The 25,485-nt window shown below is 35.9% G+C and overlaps 1 protein-coding gene across 5 annotated transcripts in view; it reads left to right on the forward strand.

Annotated features, from left to right (window-relative positions):
• Positions 1-23,908, forward strand: part of LOC124632695 (CD151 antigen) — a 142,519-nt gene extending 118,611 nt beyond the window's left edge. Inside the window, exons 3-10 of one of the 5 annotated variants that reach the window (XR_006984660.1) lie at positions 265-285; positions 16,070-16,282; positions 18,570-18,761; positions 19,369-19,542; positions 20,539-20,688; positions 20,891-22,198; positions 22,622-22,796; positions 23,233-23,908. Coding sequence is in view for 4 of the 5 variants with exons in the window: in XM_047167640.1 (XP_047023596.1) it covers positions 13,336-15,006 (1,671 nt within the window). In the remaining variant the exon portion in view is untranslated. Of the gene's footprint in view, positions 1-264; positions 286-12,399; positions 12,675-13,320; positions 15,935-16,069; positions 16,283-18,569; positions 18,762-19,368; positions 19,543-20,538; positions 20,689-20,890; positions 22,199-22,621; positions 22,797-23,232 lie in introns of those variants that run through there. The other 4 variants (XM_047167642.1, XM_047167640.1, XM_047167641.1 and 1 more) reach the window with 4 other exon arrangements.
• Positions 23,909-25,485: the final 1,577 nt, after the last annotated feature.

Genomic DNA, 25,485 nt, shown 5'->3' on the forward strand with positions numbered 1-25,485 from the left:
GAAATTCAGCGCAACTTATAATATATTTACGAGAGTGTACGATTTAATGTGCCTTTGGTAATATTTGCCGATACTTACTTCTGACTTCGAAACTTTTTGGTGTCAAATTAATTGCTGTGAAAGTATGTTTAAATATTTACTTTGGGGATATTGCGTAAATATACAAACGTGTCACATATCACCACTTTAAATATTCTTTGATAACACTTTAGAATGTAGGTAACCTTAGAAACTTTAATCTCATACACTTTTCTTTTTTTTCAGATACCGAACCCCCAAGAACAGGTCAGTACTGAACACAAATCTTCTGCAAGTCCCGTCCCCGGAAGGGACCTGGCTTACTCCGAAGCCCGCATACCGTGACCCTTTTTGATATATTCAGGGGCTCCTTCAAAAATGTAGACTAAAACGCTCCTTAGTACACAGCTTTGAAACATGGAAAGACTCTCAAAAGGTCGCGCTTTTAATGAGATGAATACGCTTTATCCGGATAAGCCTCGCAGACTCGCAGTGTCGAATGTTCCTCCTTATTCACGTCGAGATACCCTTTGTTGCGCTTTCTGCGATGTTTTCTAACTATTTTTATTTTATGTACAGTTATGGTAAATCCTACTAATATTATAAACGCGAAAGTTTGTATGTATGGATGTACGGATGTTTGTTACTCTTTCACGCAAAAACTACTGAATGGATTTTAATGAAACTTTACAATTATATAGCTTATACATCAGAATAACACATAGGCTACAATTTGTGAACATATTGTTCGAAATACTAAACCTGCGCAGACGAAGTCGCGGGCACCAGCTAGTATTTTATGTTTTATTTTAGTCTTCTTGTTCTTTGAACAACTTTGGTACAAAGATAACTGGGATAATAAACCTACAGCAAGCATATGTATAAGTTACAAAAATCTATAAAACTGCAATGGTCAAAACACCCTATCTACCATAATACTACTAGGTATATCTATCTTATCAACCTTCATAATTATGATAAATCCTTTGCTTCATCTTACTAAGGTATAGGATAACCATCAATATAATCCAATAATCGAATCAATTAGTGGGTCACCTCATCGGCTTTGTTTTCCCGCAGAATCACAAGATCATTTGTCTTTCGTGTATCTTATCTCATCAATTTATTCGGCGTCTGACAATCTTAATGAATTAGCGATTAGCAACGGTTGTTCATTTGTTTTTGCATGAATCATTTTATGCCCATGAATATTGTCTCATTTTCACGAAAGCTCGATACAAAGTTCCTGAAAAATATAAGTACGTTTTTAAAACCTTGTTTCAAAATGTATGAATGAAAGTTAAACACACACATGACAAAGTTCTAAATATGCGCGCAGTAATAGGTTCCTATGGTACATATTCATGGTACCCAAAACTAAATCTCTTAGCCACTTGAGAAGTAAGCACATTAATCATGACTAGCTAAGTCACGGACGTAATTACACTTGCTGGATTTTCATTGTTACCTCACCGTACTATACCCACACTATTTTAGTTTATAAGGAACTGCTATAGTAAGCATGAGAGATTTGTTTTTAATTACACTCGGGAGCAATTAAATTTGGTCTTTAAATTATTGATTTTGAAGTTATAAAATACAGTATATTACTTGACTTAATTTGAGATTTCAGTGCTTTACTCACATATTGTAATGATACTTTTGATTTATTCGAAACAATCGATTTTATCGAGGTTTACGCATCTACTCTTGGAAGCAATCAATGATCAATATATCAATCGAAAAGCAATCAATCAACCGAATCATCTGCCCGAGCATTGCAGAATTGATGATCTAGAGCCTTAGCCGTAAGTCCAGTCAAATGTATTCATTGATTTAGAACATTCGTTACAAAACATTTATATGTTTTTTGTAATTTATTTTTAGAAATAAAATTTAACATATCGTACTTTTGAAAAAGAAGTCAACAACACAAACCACGCTATTTTCTTTATTTACAAAGTTGGACTTTTCCGATATAAGTACTTACCATACTTTGACACATACCGTGAAGTCGAGTTCAGGAGGAGGTGAAGTCTCTTATTCATGTGTTCTGTTATCAACACTGCAGCATACACTAATTAATTACATTAGTTACTGGAATACTTACTGTCACATACACGCGTTCCAACGAGGCACGAGGCATAAAATCTTTACGACAGTCACATACCTCCATAGACATAATATTAGTAAACAGGACTGCGCATATAAACCCAAAAAACGAGCCGAGTGAAACAGTTAGTACGGAGGCTGTCTGTCCCTTTCTAATAGGGTGACTATGAGATTAAGCTATGTGAGACAAATCCGAATTTGCTAAGATTATTAAACACAGATTAGTATTGAAGTTTTAACTTACGCAGTTTGTGACCTTAAGATACTAATAAAGGCTTTTAATAATTAGCGGAAATTAGCAGTATAAAAGCAGGAAGATTCGAAGTGAAGACTGTTTTTTTTTGTATTTCTACTTCATATATAGACTGCTGAGCCATTTATGTCGCCTTTCTTCATTTTTTGGGAAGCTATAACAATAGTACAACAGTTTTAAAATCCATCATCCATATTTTGACTCGTTACAAGAATTCATGGGCACCCTAGTTTGTTTGGTTTACGAAAATGTTATTATTAGCTAAGCTGTGGAACGATATATTGCAACCACCATAGGATTCACTTTTGCAAGTAGAAACGCAACACTTTTTCACCATTTTAATAGTTTAAATTGATTTAATATAAAAAAATATAAACAAAATTTTAAATGCTGATTACGCGCCAAGAATGTTCAGGGTTACCGCTAGAAAATAAAAAAAAGCAAAATAAAAATTTATGTTGTTTATGTTTTAATAATAAATACGAATAAATTAATGCGATTGTTATTAATTTGTTGACTTACAATTGTTAAAATAAGATAAAAATATAAGTGATTCAATTGTTTTTGGGAAGACAAAACTTTTGATCACAACATTTTTTTTTATGCTGGCAAGGTGTTAGAAAGAGACAAACAGCCTCCGTTCGAACTATCCCTCTTGGCTCGGATTTGCCTCTGTGTATTATGCAACCAATTTAGTACCTTATTGCGTTAGAATAGAGTTCATTTTCGTAAATATATATTTTGAGCGTGCGCAATCTTGTTTAGTAATATTATATCTATGCATACCTCCCATAAGTTGTCCGCCATTTGCATAAAATAATTCCATTTCAAAGAAAATTATGTAAGTAACCGTATCTCCAGAGAGTGCTACCGTTTACAGGAACACGGATTTTTGGTTTGCGTAATGGGAGATTTTTATTTGTTACACGTTTTTTATTTAATCGTGGTGATGGTTAATATTTAAGATTGTTTTAAGTATAATATTAGCGGCTACTTACCAGCTACTGTATCTATAAATATTGTTACTTTAGGGCAGTCAAAGTCTTTCACGATTTTCACAAAAAAGCTGTCGTGTAAATTAGGCGATCTGAATTGTGAAGAATAAATGGCCATGTCACATAAAGCCGCATTTAATTAAATTGGAAGCCAGCTCCTTACTTAGGGGAAGGACGAATGCATATTAGAAAGACAGAGAGATAAGTACTCTATTTTGAAATAACGTAAAATGAAATTACACATCCAGCTAAACTGCATAATGAAATTCTTCCAAACTGGAAGCCTGCAACTATTTAGCTAAAACAGCAATCCGTCGTCTAGACCCTTTATTAGGGATCCCCAATCGACCTCGCACAGACGTCTGTGGCTCGTGGCAAACTTTAAAGTGCACTTCGTAGCAAATGTTACGCTTGTAGAAACTTTCAGCCGCCCCGATACACTTTCAGCGGACAAAACCGTGCAACTTGAGCACCGAACAAATTATAAGAACATCGTAAACTTTCGTGTTAATTGATGCTCGAACAGTTTGCTCTCGATTTACGTTTGGTGGTAGAATTCTAGTTGAGGAAACTAACTGAATTATGAGTCAAGTGGAACTAATGTGATCAATAAATGAAGTATGAAAGTTTGTATTATTTCTGAAATTATGTGATAAGTTGATATTTCCATCATTGAATTTAGTAATAATCAAATAGAAATTGATGTCGAAACAACCAAACACGAACACGTTCACAGTCCTAAAAACGCTTCAACAACCCGTTTCTTATTTAGCAAACAAACAAAAACATGCATTGGATCAACTGTTCGCTGCCATCCATCCGAACTGGTTGAATAAATCACCTTTGGGAACAGCTCAGCGAGCAATTTACAACGAGAGAAACAAACGTTTGCCTACAATTGTTATCGAAACTCATGCAGCCAGAAATAATACCGACGCGAACTTCACAAATACATATCAACAATTTATCAAAACTTTTGTATTTTTTATCTTGTTTCCTGGAATTTATGTTAGAACTCAGTAAACAATTAAAACAAATGAGTGACGAGTGACCGGACCTGACTAGAATAAAAACAAATTATGTATCACAATATTTCCATGGTGTACTGCTATAGAATTGTAAATCTACTCGTATTTCCATTTTGCAAGCACTTTTCAGTTTTTCAGCATTAACGGCCACAAGGGCACTCAACAAGCGATTTTAACCTTTCAAACTTTAAGCCTTCACGACCTTCACTCACTGTTGATTATTCTGCTTTGTTACACCGCAGTATATAATAAAAACTAATGGCATAATACGAGGGAGCTACGGCTTACCTGGCCTATCTATCTGATATTAAGAAGTACTCTCGACTACCAAGACGGGGAGCGAAGCGTTTTAAATGTAAATTAAAACGTTACCTTACACAGGGCTCTTGTAATTCACTTTTCTTGCTTGAGCACAACTTTGAATCGCAAGGTTATATAAACGCTGAAATTGTCTGAGATCATAAAGAAAATAGATTACTTTTTAACCGAAAACTTTTCAGTATATTTCATTTGTGATTGCAATATAGATGACAAAAATATAATATACACAAATGTAATAATTTTATACAAAAAAAAATTGTCTGAGGAGGCAAACGATTTAAAAGTAATCAAGCATTTCTAAAGTAAAACTGCTAGAAACATTACCGCATTAAAACGAGTGCACGCGAGCCCTCTAACTCTTTTCTCTCGTGTATCACGATCGGAATGGCCAAGCAAACAAATGGAAAGTGGTTCATACTGCTTCAACAAACAAAACTAGCGTTGCGATGAAAATAGCTATCGTTCTAACGTTTTGATTTAGTACGCAATCACACATTTATGATCCGACTAGCGGATTCGTGTCGTACGGGTAAATATGACGCGTAGTGAAGTGGGGTTTGATTTGCGGGGCACAATTTGAATTCTGAAATCAGAACGCATTTTCCAAGAATTGGAAGCTGATATTTTTCGATAGCTAAATCAGGAGAAATAGCAGCTAACTACATTCATATTTTTCCGCCTGCAGCATCAAACTACACATTTCCTAAAAGTAAATAATTCCGAGCCAAACGATACAGTTGATAGAATTTGTAAACATTGTTAAAGCTACGAGTAAACAAAAGTTTATATCTAATATATTTACGGATAAAATCTTCCTCAGTAAGTATATTCGAGAAATTATAAGCCCTTTCGACAGCTTGTCAAAAACAGTATGCAAAACAGCTATATTTACTGTACATAAGCTCCCTGAGTTTGTTATTTTGAATAAGATTGATTATTAATTTCTGGCACATTTTGTCAATATAGCCAGCTTATGGTAATTTAAAATGCATTATTCCATAACTTTCGTACCTGTCTCCAATGCCTACAAATGAACGTTTGGACGCTGAAAATCGACGATGTCGTTTAAAACACATAACAGAAAATTGTTGAATCAATTTCTGGAAATTTCTTGACTTTAAGAAGAGGTTTCAGAGCCACACTTAGGTACGTTAACATCATTACTTTGATTGAAGTGGGACTATTTGAGGCCGCCAGTTTAAGTGGTGCTTAAATTAGATTCTAAGTAGGACCTAAGTGTTTGAGTTTTTTTGACGTAGCTACCGGAAATTATTACTGAAAAATTAAATGTTTCATGAATATGAAAACTAAGTACCTCAGTCTCGATCTTACGGCATGTTTACGTCCCAAATAAATTGTATTCACCACACAATTGTCTACAGTTAGGTATTCAACGTAAGAAAAACATTGTACCGTAACACGCGGAAGTGTTCCCGCTTTTGAATAAGTAATTAAATGAATATTTCATTAGGAAACCTGACGGTGATTCTTTTCCATACTAATAAAGGGATGAAACAAGAACACTGCAGACAGAATGAGATGTTTAAGCTTACTTGGGATCTTATATGAATACATTTGGGAGTAATGGTTTGAATGATTTGGAGGCAAATTTAAATTATAGAAAACATGGAGCATATTCAGAAGAATTATAATTAGAGACAGTTAAACTGAACTAAACTACAAATTGACTAGATTATCTGCCTAAAACTACATAAGTATATGGTTTATTTTAGATTCCCAAAAACTGGGAATCTCCTAGAAAAGTAAACAAGCTTTTTGAGATCGATGTTTAATGAGGTATAGATTGGATGTTGTCAGTAAAATAACAACCCTCCATTCCACAAAACCGCTTGCATGCCAATTTCTAAAACTAACGAGAGTCGAATCTGACATGTGAGTATTTCTGATAAAATCGATTCTGCTAGTTGTGTCGATAACGACATCGATTAAAAAAATCGGTTCGGCTTTGTAATGGCTAAAAGCGCGAGCGCGTTTCCCATTCAATAATCGTCATTGTCCCTTGTCAGCCAGTATTAAAGAATATACATTTTAGACAGACTCAAACAGGTTTTATTCAGTTAATTTTGCTTATTTTTGGCAGTGATCGAGAAATATAAGAATATAAATTGTTATAAATGATGTTAGTCGATGGCAATAAAGCTTGAAAGTGCAATAAGTCTGTGTAGCATAGATCTGCGATACAGAAGACAGTGCAGTCTCTCGCTCGGCAGTCGCGCGCAATCTGTCGCTGTCGTTGACAGATGTGTCGACATTACGTCAGGTTTCCCGCCATTTGGCAATAAGGCTACATTGCGAGGAACTTCAGGCTTTATGGTAGAAATAAGGAGATCAAGGAGATCGCGATTAATAGGTTTTTAACATCCGAGAAAAAATGTTTTCATTCATAATTGACGATAAACTTAGGTAGGTACTAATTCGTCTTCGACCAGTGTAGAGCTAGGTAATTCCAAGCAATTTCAACCGCAAATTACTTCAGGAGGAAATCATCAAGTGCAACTTTGTTCACTGGAGGATAAATACTGGCTGCAAACCAATCGTTGCACTAGTACTACAGCATGCAATTAAATTGATTCGAACGAGCCGGCCGGCACACAAGAGCTGTTAAAGCAATTGCAGTTTGCTACACTTCACACGCTAATAGGTTTTCATAACGAATTTCTTTCGTGCTTCATTCAGATGCTGGGTAGTTTGTAGATAAGCGAAGTAAAGACGTTTGTTTTTATTACGAGGTTTGTGAAAAATTGTTGTAACTTTTTTGTTATCTATGGGTAGATATACAACTATAAGTTATACAACTTTTAAATTGAAAAAATCGCATTTCCAAAAAGACACAAAATCTTATTCTAAACTTTAAAATTGCAACCAATCTGCTCAAAATTAAAAGGAAACACTAACTTTGAACCCCTTATTACAAAACTTAACCAAAACTATCGTCAAATTATGTACCCTAATACGAAAACTTTACGTTTTCAATTTGCAATCTTGAGTAGCTGCTTAGAAAGCGGCAACCCTAATCTCGACCAATATTGTACTGCCTTAATAGTGTAGCTGAAAGTTTCTGAACGAACATATGGTGCGTTTCCGCTGTTCCTAGGGCGGAAGATGGCCGACATTAATTGCGTTACGTTAATTAATCGGTGTTTGTTTACGAGCATCGTGGCTGTAGCTACATGTTACACTTCCTCGTTTGAGCAGCTGCTGTTATGTCAATGTGCGATGGACACGATGAGTTTCAGATATAGGATATTACTTGGATTAGATAGATAACCGCTCTTCAGCCTGAAAGCGGTCATATATAAATTCTGGGTAAAAAATTTTATTTACAAATGAATTACGTATTTTCCACTTTTTGTTTTTAAATTGTTGGGTTGTAATCACGTGCTGCCACTGCTAAGTCCCAAGTACCTAGGTACCTACATAATGTGGGCACTCCCCATACATTCGGTCGCTGAATAAAAATCTGAAACAATGGTAAGAAAAATTCAAGTCTAGAAGTCGCAGTTGAATATAATAAGAGAATAAGCTCAGAAACTAAGTGTGAAATATGGCAGTGAGCTTGACAGCCGTTGTCCACTCCGCTTCGTCGGCCATTGTAGCACATGCCGCTTTGTTGCCGCTCTTATACATTGCCATTTTATTTTTCCCTGGTAGCTTTCTTCAACAGTCGCAACGGCAAAAAATATGCACCATAAAAACTGGTAACAAGAAATGTCTTTTTGCCGACTTCTGAGCAAGTCTTTTCAGGTTTCTTTCGTTAAAATAACGGTGACTGGTTTCGTAAAAACTTCAGCAAATATAACTACAGACTTCTTCTTCTTCCTGCTCTATTCCCTAAGTTATTTGTGCCGCAAACTTATTTTCGCTTCCACTTCTCTCTCTCAGCGGTCATACTACATAACTCACTTCTTATTCATGTCCTCTTTCAGGCAGTAAATCCATCCTTTGCTCTGTTCACCTCTGTACATACTCAAACTATCAACTGAATTCTGGCTGTCAATAAACTCCACCGGTTATCATTAATATCTTAGTCCCACGTTTAACTAATTCCAAGTTGGCAACTATCAGTTTAATCAAACAAAGCTTAGCAATATATTAGGAGCCCCCAAACTTGCGGAACCAGACAATTATTATAAATTCTGACACAAGTCAAACAAAGACGTTATGAACGTTGAATTGTTGGCTCACTCAAAGCGTAAGATCTTCGACGAAGCACTTTGTACTTATGTATAAAGTATATTGATTTAAGTACCAAGTCACATTGTACTTCGAGCGAATTTAGGCTAAGCTTCTTTTATAAAATCTACTAATGGGCACCTCAGCCAGAATTTACAACGTTTCAGACAGCCTTTTTGAAAGTAAAAATAAAATAGGCCCAAGTGGATAAAAGGTTTGAATTTTGAGAGAATTTAATATTTTTTATCCAGTTTTCCCAATTTTATTTGAAAATTATTAAGGTTGAGTGCCTCTTAACGGAGGTCAGTGCTGAGCTGAACAAAAGTTCAAAATAAAAACATTATGGGTCAAGTGGAGATTGAACTTGACTTTTAACCTGCATTTTGAAAATAAGGTTCAAGTTATAAGGGATGGTGCACATTTAAGTATTATCTCGTTTGGAAGGTGCTATCAATTTCATTCTTATAGACTCGCTACAGATTCAACTTCTTCTCATCTCATATACTTCTCCCTTATTCTTAAAACAGTGCCTTACATTTATTCATTTTAAGAACTCTTTTTCGACGACCATCGACAAATCTCGTAAAGTCGGTGACCGTACGGAGTTTAATCTCAAAGTACACAGGAAGGCAAGGCAAGGAGTAGCCACAAGATGTACCCCACACCACACGACTTTATACCAAGTGCCCGCTGGAGAAATAAAAATTCCCACCGCAAAGATTTACGACCTGTTAACAGAAAACCTTATTCTCATTTAAAATTCACACAAAGCCTTATATTTAATTAGTTTCCCTTCATTCATATATTCGTAATAGATGCGAATCAAAAGCCCCATCTACCTTACTTCATAATTTTCAAATCTACTTTCAAAATATTCATAAGAATTTTCCATGAAAAGCAATGAATCAAAACATGCTTCATTTGCGGAAAAGCTGCAGTTTACATCTCGTTTCAACAATTGCTTAAATAGGAGCAATAAATATAAATGGGCGCGTGAATTTTTTGATGTTACCAGCATTTGTTGGCTCAAGAGTGGGCTGGTTTAATGGACCATTTGGTCGGGAATGACCGCATTTGGCAAGCGGGCAACTGAATCATGCGGCGCTCGTCGTGGCCTGATAAACTTACTTAAACCCATTTTTTTGCGAACTCCGAGCAAAATTAATTGGACTTTAGGGTAAAGTGTTTCGATTAGTTCGCTGTTTCCAGACATCATTGTTATCTACCTAACTGGCATACATAAAGAAATCGATTAGTGTAGGTATGTATACGTTAAGTAAATGTCCTTTTTCAAGTAATCGCAATACGAAAGCACCGACTGTCAGCTGCAAATAGCCAAGTTCTTTCGAATTTAATTGACTTAGCTGCATAGATCCTAAGTTCCAAGTTCTGTACAGCTCTCGAATGAATAGCGCAGGTTTTATCGAATTTACTTCCTTTCAGCTTTACTTTAAAAGTAGATCTTGAATGTATGTAGATACTTGGGGAGTAGTTTCTATATTTCTCGACTAAGAACGTTTTAGTTAGCAGTTGGCATCTCACTAGATACTAGAAGTCACTACTTCATGCCGGACAAAGCACTACTGCGCACGTGCGAGGCGTCAAATGACTGACTTCGAAGCAGCAAAGTTGTTTGAAGAGACGTATCTACCTCTCACCAAGTTCACAGGTTCAACGAAATATTAGCCGGTACAGTGAATAAACCTGAACATTTTATCAGCCTTGTAAGCATAAACTCAAAACGTTGTGTGCTGTTTGAGCTGAAGTTTAATTTAATCACAGCTCAGCATAACTTCTAAGTACTGCATGCAACTGGGAGAAGCGAACACTTTCGCAGACAATGCTTTACTGTAGGTAATATAACAAATTAAAAAGTTACACTGCCCCAAGTTAGCTAAGAGGCTTGAGTTGCTTAACTGTGAATGGTCTGCACAGATTATGATGTAGTTTCACGGAAGTTAGTGTAGTTACAGGAATATAATAGAGCTGAACACATTAATTTTGCTGAAGTCTCAAATAGAATTCGCACATTCAATCGTGAAAAATTTTAATGTTCTCAAAATAAAAAACGAAGAGTTTCCTGTTGAGATTTTATAAATAAATATATAGTTACCTAAAAACACGATTGCTTATTCTAAAACGTGACTGTATTGAAATTGATTCTAAACATTTTCCACTCCATTTGTTTTAATTGGAAAACGGTCCGTCTTTTAAATTTTTCGTAATTTTACCTTGTTAAAGGTTTTCTTTTAACTCTTTTACTTGTTCCGCTTCCATATTATCCACAGATATCAGGAAGTGGTTTTTACAGTTCACCGGACGCTAAATTGAAACCGCACTGGAAAATTATATGTGCCATTTGTACTCATATAAGCCTGTACCTACCTGGTTACAAATTCCTGTGGAATAATCCCAGTTCAGAATGTCAACCTACTTACAGAAGCACCTGTACCTACTACACACACTCTACTTACTTAAACGAAAGCAACTTAATTTCTAAGTAGTGTAGTATTTTTATACCTACGTAACAACGATAAATTGCCTTCATTATTTTTTCTAATGCATCGCTTCACCTTCTTTGCAAAAAATTACACCTTCCTATTCATCTTATTTAAACAGAACAACAAAAATTTACATCAAAGGAAACTTATTAGTAGGTAGGTACCTACATATCAATTATGCAGAATAGGAAAATTATCTACATTCAAAACCTACATTGAAAATTCACCAACCAGAAAAGATGACTCAACGTATAAACCTAACATGTGTAATCTACGTCATTTGTCAAATAACACAAACCGTTTATCAGTCAGGTTGTCCTCACCGCAGCCGATCAAACGGACAGGCGTACGTCAGTTCCAGGGAACTGATTTAATTACTGTCGCCACGTATCACGCCTGTCCTGCTTATGTATTCAACCTTTTAGGGTGAACTTAGGTAGGTATAACCAGTCGAGAGTAAACAGACTATTTAAGTGTTCCTAGATTTATCAATGTACCTAATAAAAATAGAATAATAATTTTAGTAAATTTCAGTTTTTGCTGTTATAGCAGCAACAATAATATCTTCATCATCTTCTGTAACAATTGCCTATCTGCCTACCTGACTATCACGGTTAGTGGGATACAGCCTGGTAATGGACGGACAGTCAAGTCTCAGAAATAGGCTCCCGTTTTTCCTCTAGGCAAGTGTACGTGAAAATATAAACACTTTTCTTTTTAATTGAATTTTTCATACGTTCTTATAAGCGGAATAAATACACTACAAAAAAATCAAAAATTACTAGATAATGTCGTAGCAAGTCTTGCTACGACCACAGATTATATAATAGTTACTTGCTACGACATACAATTTTGGCGCCACCGTTTTATTTTCTTCATAAAGCGCCATCTAGTCACAAATATTGTTAACTTTACAGAACGCGAGCTCTAGCTCGCTCTTGCTGCGTAAACCTGTTTTACCATTGGTTGTCCGACAAGACTATGTACCGAATTTACTTGCGAAGCAGATAAAACGTACTGCTAACCGCTCATTGGCTATTACTACGTAATTGTATATTTCAACCAATGAATAATGTCGAAATTCATTTAAATTGCCACGTAAACGAGAACAAGGTGTAACAAAAAACAAATTCTTTGTGACCTGTCAAACAGATGACTGTTCAATCGGTATATCCGCCTTGAAATTATTATTTTAAAGTGATACAAGTAAGTAGAAATCTTTGTGTACTGTGATAACAAGTTGTTTGTTAGTGTAAGTGTAATATTTGTGCAAGTTTTTCTATAAATAAGTCAGTTTGTCTGTGAATAATACGCGGTACACGCTCTCGAAATTGACGTCATTGGTTTGATTTCCATCACAAAACGAAAGATTTTACAATATATTGCACTATTTCTGTAATGTCCCACAGTAAATTATCTTAAAAATAGCACGCAATATTTTTTGTGATGAAACTAGCACATTGTATTTTGTATGACTAGTCTGTAACAAAAACAAGTATTCCTACGTAAAACACTGGTTTATCTTTGTAATGTTATTGTATTTAATCACAATAGAAAGTAATTAAGAATGTCATTAGTCAAGTTTTCTTAAAAGTCTGCCATAAAGCACCGCGAATACCCCTCGCACATTGAACAATTAGGTTTGAACTATGCTTAATTAGGGGCTATTAGGAATATGTGTCAGCGCCTTGCAGTGTGCGACGCCCGAAATCGTACAAGCCAGCGTTAATAATAATGAAGCACAGTATTCGCGTGAACGTTGATATTATCACAGAATATGTGCATACTCCCTAGTTCTCTAGATAACAGTGATAAGATAAAGTTGTCAGTACTTTATGTTTCAATCTGTCCTTATAAACTGTGTTGGCTTAATTTAATCATCTTTGAAATTGTTTTAGGTGAGGGGTCCCAAAATGACGACCCAAGTACAAGCTCTATATGACTTCTCTGGGGAACCAAACACAACAGAGATGTCAATTACCTGCGGAGAAGTATTAACGTTAATTAATACAGAAATTGGTGAAGGCTGGTGGGAAGGAAGAAATGCTAAAGGCGAGACAGGCTTATTTCCAGCTGCATATGTCCGTAAACTAGAACCCAATGAATCAGTACAAACCAAAGCAGCTCCTGCAGCACCCAGGTATGACCAAGCTAATGATGACTGGGGTGACCAACAGTTCAGTGCTGGTGATAGTAACTTTCAAAGAGGCACCTCACATGAGGAGGGCTGGGATGATGATTGGGACGATGAAACATACTCCGAAATAGGGCCAGTCCCTCAACAAAGTAAACCTCAGTACAACCAGCAGCTAGCCCCCTTACCAGGAATGCCTATTAGTGATTATAACCACCAGGCTGAAGACACAGCTTCCAACTATGGATCATCTGTGGGAACGGTCAGAAAGAATAAGTTTGCACCATCGTCTAAAGTTAGTGGTGAGAGTTACCTTCTTGCCACATTAAATGTAGAAGTACCAGATTCTGAGAAAGTATACATAGTTCAAGAAGAAGACAGATATGAATGGTGGCCTATAACACAGCCATACTCAGTCACTGTAGCCTCTCCAAAGAAGGAATCCAAGTTTAAAGGTATTAAAAGTTTTATTGCTTATCAGTTGACACCATCTTTCAATAACATTCAAGTTTCTAGAAGGTACAAGCATTTTGACTGGCTGCATGAAAGATTACAAGAAAAATTTACTCTTATTCCTATCCCACCACTGCCTGACAAACAAATCTCTGGCAGATATGATGAACAACTAATAGAACGTAGAAGAGTACAACTTCAAGAATTTGTAGACTGGATGTGCAGACACCCGGTGCTATCAAAATGTGAAGTGTGGCAACATTTCCTCACTTGTACTGATGAAAAAAGATGGAAAGCTGGTAAACGTCAAGCTGAAAGGGATGCCTTATTAGGTCTTAATTATTGCATATCAATAGTAGTACCTGAAAAAGCTTTATTACAGTCACAAGTGGATCACGTAACTGAGCAATGCCATATGTTCATCAGCAGTATGGACACATCTGTCAAGTCTGTCTCTAGCATGTGTGTTGCACACACCAAAAAGCTGCAAACCTCATATAAAGCTGACTGTCAGAAAGTAGGTGAAGCATTCTGTAGTCTGGCTGCATCACTAAGCTTAGATGAAGGCTCCCTCGCATCAACGTCGAAACTAACAACGGCAATCAAAATGACTGGCAGTGCGTACATTGACATAGGCAGAATGTACGATGATCAGCCAAAATACGATTGGGAACCTCTGGGAGATAAGTTTCATTTATACAAAGGTGTTGTTGGGGGTTTCCCTGATGTGCTAGGTACCCACAAAAGTGCAGTTCAGAAGAAACGGGAATGTGAGAGACTAACAGCAGAAAACAAGATGGAAATAGCCCAACTTAATGAAGTACTGCGGAGAACCGACGTTATATCCTATGCACTTCTTGCCGAAATAAATCACTTCAAAGCTGAAAGAACTAAAGACTTGAATGCAACAATGCAAAAATTCTTGAGGCAGCAAGTAACTTTTTACAAAAGAGTTGTTGAGAAGTTAGAAACTACTCTGAAATATTATGACGAATAAGAAAATGATGAGCCAAGGATTTGATAACTAGCTTGTAACATCACAGACCTCTTTTATGAGAACCATTGTTTTATCTATTGAGTGTTACATAGTGCCAGGGTACACTTTATACAGTTTGACAATGCTTCTTGTTGTTGGTATGAAAAAATCGCGAAAATAAGCCAGCTATATCGACATAATTGTAATAAATAAGAGTTTAGGCGCATTTATTTATCAATTCTGATAATAATGTTTTGAAGTACTAATACATAATAATCAAATAAAACTTGAGTAATCACCCAAAATAGGTACATAATTTTATTATGGAGAGGCTTCACAGCGGTCAGTGACACAAGTATAGTTACACTCACCATTGGATATTACGATTGGAAACTAAGAAAATATATATTTAGCAGGCAAAGCAGGTGCTTAGCAAAATATATGAATAATAACAGTGCTGAAATATCTGGTTTACCAGCAGATGTAACTAACGGCGTGGGCCCTCCTTTCTATTTCTTGTCTTATCTAAATTTTAATGTTATTAAAAATGGTATTTATTTTTCATAATCGAAATTTAATAATATGTAATTGTGTAGGTATTCATGTAATCCAAAGGATTAATAGGCAGTATTTGTATAAGGTTGCATAGAATGAATTTACATTGTGATGAAATTAAGGACTGAATGATACTGTAAAAATGATAATATGTGTATCATTGCTTAACTTTTACAAACTCAAATTTTCTGTATATATTTTTCGCACTCTTACAATGTCTTCATAATACAATGATTTTTAAGTATACATACTTTTATTTTATGAAATATACTAACTGTGGATCAATTATTTTGAGACATTTTGTTGTATGATTATTTAGAATTAAGTGTTGTACTATATTCCACTTTTATAAGCTACTTTAGGAATTAAAATAAAATAAACAATGTAATTCGTTTTTCTGACTTTCAATTTATTACCTCAGTATCCATATAATATCGAGTACAATCTGTAAGTATATCAGAGTTATTTTTTAGAAATAATTTATTTTACTATCACTGTAATAAAATATATTTTTTTTTAATATTTTCAGGATTGAAGACGAACATGAAAATAAGAAAGATCAGTTGAAAAGTAAGAAGTTTGTGTCTCAAGCTCACTGACAATGGCCGAAGAGAAGAAAAAGGATGCCAGTGCACTGTTGGCCAAAAAGAAAAAAGTGAAGCCGCGCAAATCCAGAGACGCTGACTGCTGCAGCGTCAACTTCTTGAAGTGCGTCTTACATATCTTCAATGTGGTTTTCTTGGTAAGTAAGCTTTGATAAAGCTGATAGAATGTAAGGGAAGAGTCTAATAAGAGACTAGAATATAGAATGCCACTCATACTGAGATAGTTATAATTAAGCCGGCTTTTAAAACTAGTTTTCATCAGGGGTCCTTGCTCACCCGAATATAAAGTGCCTTACTCGATTCTTAGGCTATCAAACAAAGACAAAATTTTCCAAATCCGATTAATTGGTAGTTCATGATATTATTGGTTCAAACATTAAACAACTTCAGCTTTACAATATTAGTTGTAAAAAAATAAGTAATTAACTCTTATTTAAGGAGCTAATTTATCTTGTAACTAAGTCGAGGTACTTGCTAAGAAAGTAAAGCATGAAACATCATTACACCGTGGCCACCATTATCGTTACGCATGCTTTTCGTTTCACCATGTGGTCATGGTGCATGTAATCTTGCCCCCACGCTCGGTAATTCTATTGTCATTTCGTAGAAGTGTATGCCATGGGTAATTTGAACTTTATAGGACGTTTTATCAATAAATATTACCTTGTCGTAATTCATACGTGTAATCACTATCAGTAAGTAACTTGTACGGTTGAATTTTTTAATCTTTATTGGCTTAAAGTCGAGAAATGTTAGGGAGTAATCTACACTAATATTATAAAAAGAAATAAGATTTTTTGTTTGTTTGTCCACCAAAAGCTATATTTTTTCTCAGTTCGGACAGTAGTTCCCACGGGACGCGGGTGAAACCGCGAGAAACGGCAATTAGTTAGATTAAAGTACATTTAGGTCACAGAGTAAATACATCGTAATCTTTTCATGGTCTAATGACAAGACCGTTAGTAGCTCACCAAATGTTTGTAGAGAACTTAATAGGATTTAGCTAATGCTGTTTTACGCCTAGAAAATACACTAAAAACTTCCTTATTTTTACCTGAACTCATTAGAAGTAAATGCAACAGGGAAAAATGACAAATATTTTAGAAATAATAACTTTATAAAATATTCTTTTTTTTCCATATCCATATTTTTTTACCAATTATAGTTCGGCCATTCAGAGAATGCGTTCCTGACACGTCGCGATTGAACTGACGACGTAACTTTGCAATGGCGTTGCAGTTACGATAAAAATATTTTTGCTGGTTGTTTACCGTTTTAACAATTGAGGAGCATTAAAACAACATTATTATATCAATAATCAATGAATGTTATTACGTCGTCAGTTCAATCGCGACGTGTCAGGAACGCATTCTCTGAATGGCCGAACTATAATGAACATTATTTTATCACTCCCAATAAGAATTATTTCTCTTATTAAAAATATAAATGGAACTGTCGTTGTTTTCCAATCTTATTCGTTGCTCATTACCTATTTCCTACCAGCATGTCAATTATTTAATCTAACTTCCCCACTCTCTCGTACGGCTCTGCTTCTAAACATTTTAAATGTTGTTTTATTTATAATCTACTCGACCCCTGATCTATTACATATACAAACATGATATATCATTATGTAAAAATACATAATCATTATTTATCTATTTAAATTAAATATCTTGTAAAGCACTGTTACTCAGCTGAATCCGGTTAGACTGGAAGCCGACCCCAACATGGTTGGGAAAAGGCTCGGAGGATGATGAGTTATCTATCTAAATTAATGATGACATTTCTGACCATAGTACACCTACCGTAGTTACAGGAGCTTTGGGCTTAAGCTTCAGTAATAAGTAACTGAAAATCCTAATTATTTCATATTCAGAGATTATATAGGTATTTTCTGTAATCAAAATTCGTAACATTGAGCAACAAACTTGAAATTTACAAGTTGCTGTGACTCAGATACTTCAAAGAAATAGTAAACTTTTAAGACGTAAATATTAACAATTGAGTTATCAATGAGGGGTGATATCACTGATATTATTATCGTTTATTTATTACTCACAATCGCACATTGACATAGACGATGGACTAAAAAAATAAAGATTAACCACTACAAAATGAAGTATGCACCTACTTCATTATATAAATTGTGGATTGATAAGCGATTAATGGAAATCGCAAGTCGAGCACAGACTTTGCGTTGTAGGTTTAAAAAAATCAATCGGAGTTAGGTATACACTGGGGAGCTCATACAGAAGATAATTTCAAACACGGTATCAAAAATTAACACTCGGACTTCCTAGATTACTGTTCCTGCTACCCACGCGATAAAGACACTAGAGTACATACAACAACAAAAAATACCAAGAATATCATAATCGTTAGATATATATCACAAGATAAACCAACAATATGATGACTCAGTTCGCAGGCGCCGGCGTGCTAGGCGTAGGGGCGTGGACAGTGACGTATCGACATCGATATGTGTCACTGTTACCGACACCGACCTACCCTGCTATCGCGTACCTGCTCATCATAGCTGGGGCTATGGGAGTGCCGCTATGTGCCCTCGGCTGCTGCGGGCTGAAGACTGAGAATAGAACCAGCTTGTTATGCGTAAGTATCGACATCGATATGTGTCACTGCTGCCGACACTGACCTACCCTGCTATCGCATACCTGCTCATCATTGCTGGGGCTATGGGAGTGCCGCTATGTGCATTCGGCTGCTGCGGCTTGAAGGCTGAGAATAGAACCAGCCTGTTATGCGTAAAAATGGCCCTTAAAAGCTATTGCAGATGTCGATAAAACAGCAAAGTCCGTGCAGCAATTGGAACCCTGAAACACTATATCAAAGTTAGGCCACTAAGAATAATTTTATTGTGGTAGAAGCCAAGTCTTGTTCAACTTATTTTGTGGCTATAAATAAAACGATGTAACAGTATCAATAGTTTTGTGCTCATGTCCATCATGATCCATTATTGATCCAAGTTACTAATGTTGATTTATAACTACAAAATAAATTGATCAGGACTTGAATTCTTTGTCATCTCAAAGCGTTTTACAAAGGACAAATTAAAGAGAGACTTGACATGTTTTACATATAGTTTTTTTGGTAGTATTCAATTTCAGTAGGTATCTAATGTTTTAACATTGTGACTCATTGTATTAAACAGTCATCTATTATCCAACAGCTACTACATAAAACGTTTATCCATTTCCAGTACACATACTTCCTGCTGATAACATTTATCCTGGAGGTAGGCGCCGGCGGTTTAGCGTACTATTACGAGGTGGCTGTGGAAGATGAACTGCGAGCTGAGTTGAATAATACGTTCCTGTCTAACTATGCGTTGGACACTACGATCACTGATGCTGTGGATCGCATGCAGACTGAGGTTGGTAATATTAATTGTTACTGGGTATTTGAAACCAGCTTCTGTCAGCGGTAGCCTTCCTAATGAGGAAGGCTACAGGTTATCTAACACTGAAATATTTTTTTTCAAATCGGACCAGTAGTTCGGAGATTAGCGCGTTCAAATAAACAAAATCTTCAGCTTTATAATATTAGTATAGATTTTGAAAGATTTTTGTCGTGTTGGCCTAATTAAAGCACCACACTGTACCAGCAGTTAGCGGGTTCAATCAACCATGTAACTTTTCTGTATGTACTTACTAAGTGCATCTTGGCCTCCAATGACTGCGTAAAGACAAAGGAAAATATTCTGACGAAACCTGGACTGTAAAGTCTAAAAGCGCTTGTGTTATTAATTGACTATAATTGATATCGAGGTCTGTGCCGAATTCCGTAATTTTAAGAGTAAATTATGTATACACTACACATTATTTTCTTCTCCAAGGGCGCTAGACAATGCAAAGGGTTATTAGGTTAAATGAGAGTCCTTACGTAATTATAAATAATATGTTTGCTCGCAGTAACACGTTTATGAATAAGCCATAATGTGACATTAAACAAGCGTTCAGAAATAATTTTGTCCACATTTGGTTCTATGTGGCAATAGTCATGATCTATGAATGTTGACCTGATGCCCAGTATTGTTATTAAGTATGCATTGCATGTAAGTAAGTATTGTTTATAATTGGGCATCATTCTTAAATACGATTTAGATACAAATTATTCGTTATAACCAGCGTTACCTACATATACACAGTGAACTGTATCGAACTTTAAGCGTTTTCAAATTCGCTCTCATTTTTTACTTCCGACAAAAATCTGTCGCCCGGCTTCAAGCTTCGTCGTTCAAACTCGGAATAATCAATTGTTTGTTCGACCACGTCCGCACGGACGCCTGTTGCTCCAATAGGTTCAATTATTAGTAAAATGTCATAAAAGTAACCCTTATCTATAATGTTTACGTGTATATTGTACGCAGTTTAAATGCTGCGGCGCGGAGCGTTACTCGGACTGGCGCCACAGCCCCTGGCACGAGCACGACCCGCGTCTACGAGTGCCCGACTCCTGCTGCAAGTCGCCGGCCGCCCGCTGCGGCGCCAGGGACCATCCCTCCAATATATACTACCATGTGAGTACCGCTGTTGCAAGTCTCCAGCTGATAATACCAATGGCCTTGCCCGTTGAGCAAGCGACTGGACAAGAATTAAATTCTCTTGGGGTCTCATTATGTACCTTCTTAGCGACCGCGGTAAATATAGATAACATGTGTGAAACTTCCTCGAGATTTTCAAACAGATCGTACTGAACCACTTTTTTGTTTGCAATTCCAGGGCTGCATACGACAGTTCACGAACCACATACGAGACCACCTGATCATTCTAGCAGCGGTGGGGGTGGGGATGGCGGTCATTCCTATCTTCGGGTTTCTGTTCTCGTGCGTGCTGTACGTGAAGATAAAGCACGTGATAGACTGACGGCGGGCCGCGCCGGCCAACGCTAACAACCGGAAAGTGTTCGACAAGAGTGCGCGGGGCGGCGTGACGTCACGCGGAGCACGTGGCCGCCCCCGCCCCCGCCCCGCGCCCTGCCCGCTGCACCCCGCGCAGGACAAGCGCCCCATACACACCATCAGCGACAACCTCAGCATATAAACTGCAAGTGCCGTCTCCCAGTAGACTTAGATCATGTGTTCATCGGATGTTAATCGATTACTATACAAATAATGTTCGTGTCTAATTATAGTGACGTAGAAACTGTGAACGAATTTATATCAGTGTCCGAGTGGAAGCTCGATAGTGACTATTATTATGTAAGATGGTGCTACACTATTTTGTTATAGAGTCGCGGGTAGATAGCGCATCAAATGGGGAGGGAATCTTATTGTTTAATGGAAAAGCCATGTGGAATTGCAATTATATTTAGTAATTGTGTAATTAAATGTCTACCAAATATTGAAACATGTAATGTTCTGAAATGATTTAATTAAAATTATCACTGACGTTTTGCACAATGCAAAAGCGCCGCATACCTAGTTAAACGTATAAATCTTTAAATATTGCTACTAAATACACATTACTGATTTGTAACCTCTGCTCATTTACGTATAATTGCTTACTACAGCGTTATTTCTGAGAACAAGCAATTTTATTATTATTATCACGATGACGACTTTAGCAATTCTCAGCACATCACATTGGAAGTATGTACTTGCATACTACGAGTTGTTTTATAAATTCCTTTGTTACACGAGATAAACTGTTTGCGAACATATGGGTAACAGATTGGATCCTGCGAGTTGCATACAGATGTAATTGTTGTCATTCCTTTTTATAATTATTAAACAATGCAGTAAAACCTAGTCATTAAACTACGTGGAATAACTAAAGCAGAAGCAAACGTGACTTGTGTCCACAATTAAATGTTCTACTGTTTTTCTAACCATCAAACCTATACCTACAGAATAAAGAGCATAATGTAATATTACAATATATTTAGATGACAGAACCGTGTTTAATCAATTAAACTTATAAAAAATGTGCCTTATTAATTTGTAAGATTGTATATAAAATAATGTATTGAATGTAATTTAAACAACAGTTAAATACAATTAAGTTATTCGTTCATATTTTAATGGTGAGTTAGGTGATCTTCACACTGCCCCGCATCACGCTGCATCTTGCGTGTCGACGCACCTACGCGCGTTCCTGCGGGAGTGCAGATCTGCATCATCGTGCGGGTTTTTCACGCACTCACGCGCGTAGGTGCGTTTTGTAAATTCACGCACAGCGAGTTCCATTTTCAAATATACACGTCACGCCCATTCAAAATCACGCCGGCATTGCGGGATTCAGTGTGCCATACCTTGCGTCTCGCCCCGCACCTACGCGCGGGGGTGCGTGTTTCTCCGCATGTATGTGCGTGATCCGCATGAACGCGCGTGGATGCATTTTCAGTGTGTTGGACTATGCGTGTTTTCCATACAAACGGAGATATTTCTATACAACGGAAAAAAACGCATCCACGCACTACGCTGCATCATGCGGGGCAGTGTGATAATCGCCTTACATAAAATGTCCAAAGTTTTAATCGATAATCGAAATTTTATGACAGTGGCCTATTTGCATTTTTAGTGGCAACACTTTACGGACTTATCCTTCAGAAGGTTATGAAAAGGTGAAATAGGTGACGGGTGAGCTGTACTTGGACTACGTTACATTTCACTTTATTTACATGTATATACAACATGTAACTTAATTAACGCACATCCTGAAATTAGTTTGTTCAGAATCGTTTACTGAATCGATTTATATCATTTTTAATACGGGTAATTTTTTATCCCAAAAATAATTAAAATTACGGAAATTATTGTCATATTAACCCTGTACAGTCAAAACAAATTAAAATAGACCGTAACTCAAAGTAATAAGACTTCGTGTATTGTCGGCTTTTTCCGTAGTTTCGTTATGTTGTGTCGAGTCGAGCGGCGCGCGGCGCGATATTTGCGTGCGTAGTAGTATGACCAAAAAGTTCTCCAAGAATTGGTATAACTAATTTAGTAAATAACAATGCATATTCATGTTAAATTAAAAATTCAGTGTATGTATTATGATTATAACATAATATTCTAATTGGGGTGTTTGAGGGTGTGCGTTAATTACGTTACATGTTGTATATATATATGTTCTTTTTATCGATCCTTTACTTATACTTAACACTGGTGTGGAGACTGGAGAACATTAAAAAAATATGTGTATCACAATACTAACTTGAAATCGATTATTTATGAACTGGCGAGTAATAATATTTATTGGAATGAGTCTAGCCTTCAGTAAATAAATAAAACTTATTTATCAAAATATTTTATTCTACAAAAGTGCATACACGAGACATTTGAGACATAAAATGACGTAGAATAAATTCCGATTGCGAAAGTATAGTCTAGTGTTGCCAATTTAAACTTGTCAAAAGGGCCACTTAACCAGTCATGTTGGTGTTTATGTTAATTTTAGAAACTTAAGCCAAATGTTATATTAAGTCAGTTTTTTTGTACGGGTACTTAATTGCTGTTGCTTTCTATTGAAATATTTCCAATTAATTTACTAACTTTCACATGTTATTATATTTTCTAATATTCTAATAAATATCACTATAACCGTTTATTGTAATTGATAATGTCTCAGGTTTAACACAGTTTTTTTAATTATTTTTTATAAATTATAATATCAAGAAGTTGATATTAGTCGTTTTATAAAACACGAGATTTTATCAATTACAGTTTACGTTGTCTGTTATCTTTGTCTTCACGTTTTAAAAAATTCTTGTTAATTAATACAGTTCGAATATAAAAATGTCAGTTGTATTATTTTATACCTATAGTAATTTAAACTCGATCATTAATGACTGTGGATTTCTATAACCCATCCATTTTTTTTGCAATTTAAAGATTGTTGACATAATTTATACGAAGTTAATGTCGAAATTCAATCTCAAATCAACGGGCAGATAAGTTATAGAAATCCACCGTAAGTCAGCGACAATATTAATTGATTCCTCTCAAATCAAGTAGGTTGTGTATATGCAAATGTAAGCCACAAGTTTTTAAATAATTTAATACATACGAAAAAACCTGTCTCAGCTCCATGCAAACAATATCACGATATGATTAAGTATTCATAATATATTCCGCGTACCTTTATTTTAATATTAATGATTTGTAGAATAAATCAGAGATTTATATAAATGTACCAGCGTCACTGGTTTTCGCAGTAAAAAAATCTAAACATGGAAATCCCCACAGACAGTTTTAACTTTTATTTACCAACATTGCCTAATTTAATAAGAATAGTCAAACTCTTATCTTAATTGCAGAATACCAACTCCATTACGCTACGTAGATAAATAAATTGCTTATTAATGAAATTTTAATTAAATGCATCAAAATGATAGAACAGTTATAATATTGATTTCCTTGCAGAAGGGCGCATATTTATTTGTATAATGTGGGGTCACTTGATTTTATTATGTGCCGTTATATCTTGTGTTTTGTCTGATAAACTGATCAATCCAGAACTCGGTTCCATCGACGATGTGCTGGATATCATAGAGAAAACGTCCACAAACGCCCCGGAACTAATCAGGATTACTTATATGCCAGAACACCGAAGATTTATAGAACCAACCCTACCGCCCATCACAAATCCAGCAAAAAGATTCAACATTTTTAATCGATTCGGCAACTCATTTCAGAAGATTATAGACAATATGAACAAATACTTTTCATCGATGTTCCCATTTAACAGCAGGATAAAAAATAAGAAAAAAAACAATGTGCCAGTGCCAAGCCCAACACAAGTGAACTCTCGACCGTTTCAACCTCACGCTGTGCCGACCACGCGACCTCAAATACAAAATCAAGGTGAACAGACTGTCCACGGTGGAACGAGTTTAAATACGGATAAGCCTGCGAATAATAAACCTATTTATTATCAAGGTATCGCGTCAATGTCTCACCAACCAATGGTTGAGATGACTAATAAAAACAATAATGACTACGACTACGATTTTGATGCTCGTAAAGATACAGCAAAAGCAGAATAATCATATAGTTAAATGCTAATTCAATTATAATTCCACGTTATATTTGGAAGTAAGTAATTGCTGTTATGTTTCGGTGGACTGTGGACACAACTACATACCTAAATGGAATGTCTGCCTCTGCATAATAACAAAGTTAAATGTAAGCTAAGTTTTTAATTTTACCCTCAGTCAAAATGAAATAACAAGCTATTCTTAAAACAAAACCGTGGGTACCTACTTATCATATCACAAAATCGTTCTCTAATGGAAACAAACGCTAGAGGGGGATGTCCAGTTTTTGAATAATTTAATATTTTTTCATATAAACGTGTCAGTCAAAACAGGTTTA

The sequence above is a fragment of the Helicoverpa zea genome, chromosome 8 (assembly GCF_022581195.2).
Source record: "Helicoverpa zea isolate HzStark_Cry1AcR chromosome 8, ilHelZeax1.1, whole genome shotgun sequence".
NCBI lineage: Eukaryota > Metazoa > Arthropoda > Insecta > Lepidoptera > Noctuidae > Helicoverpa > Helicoverpa zea.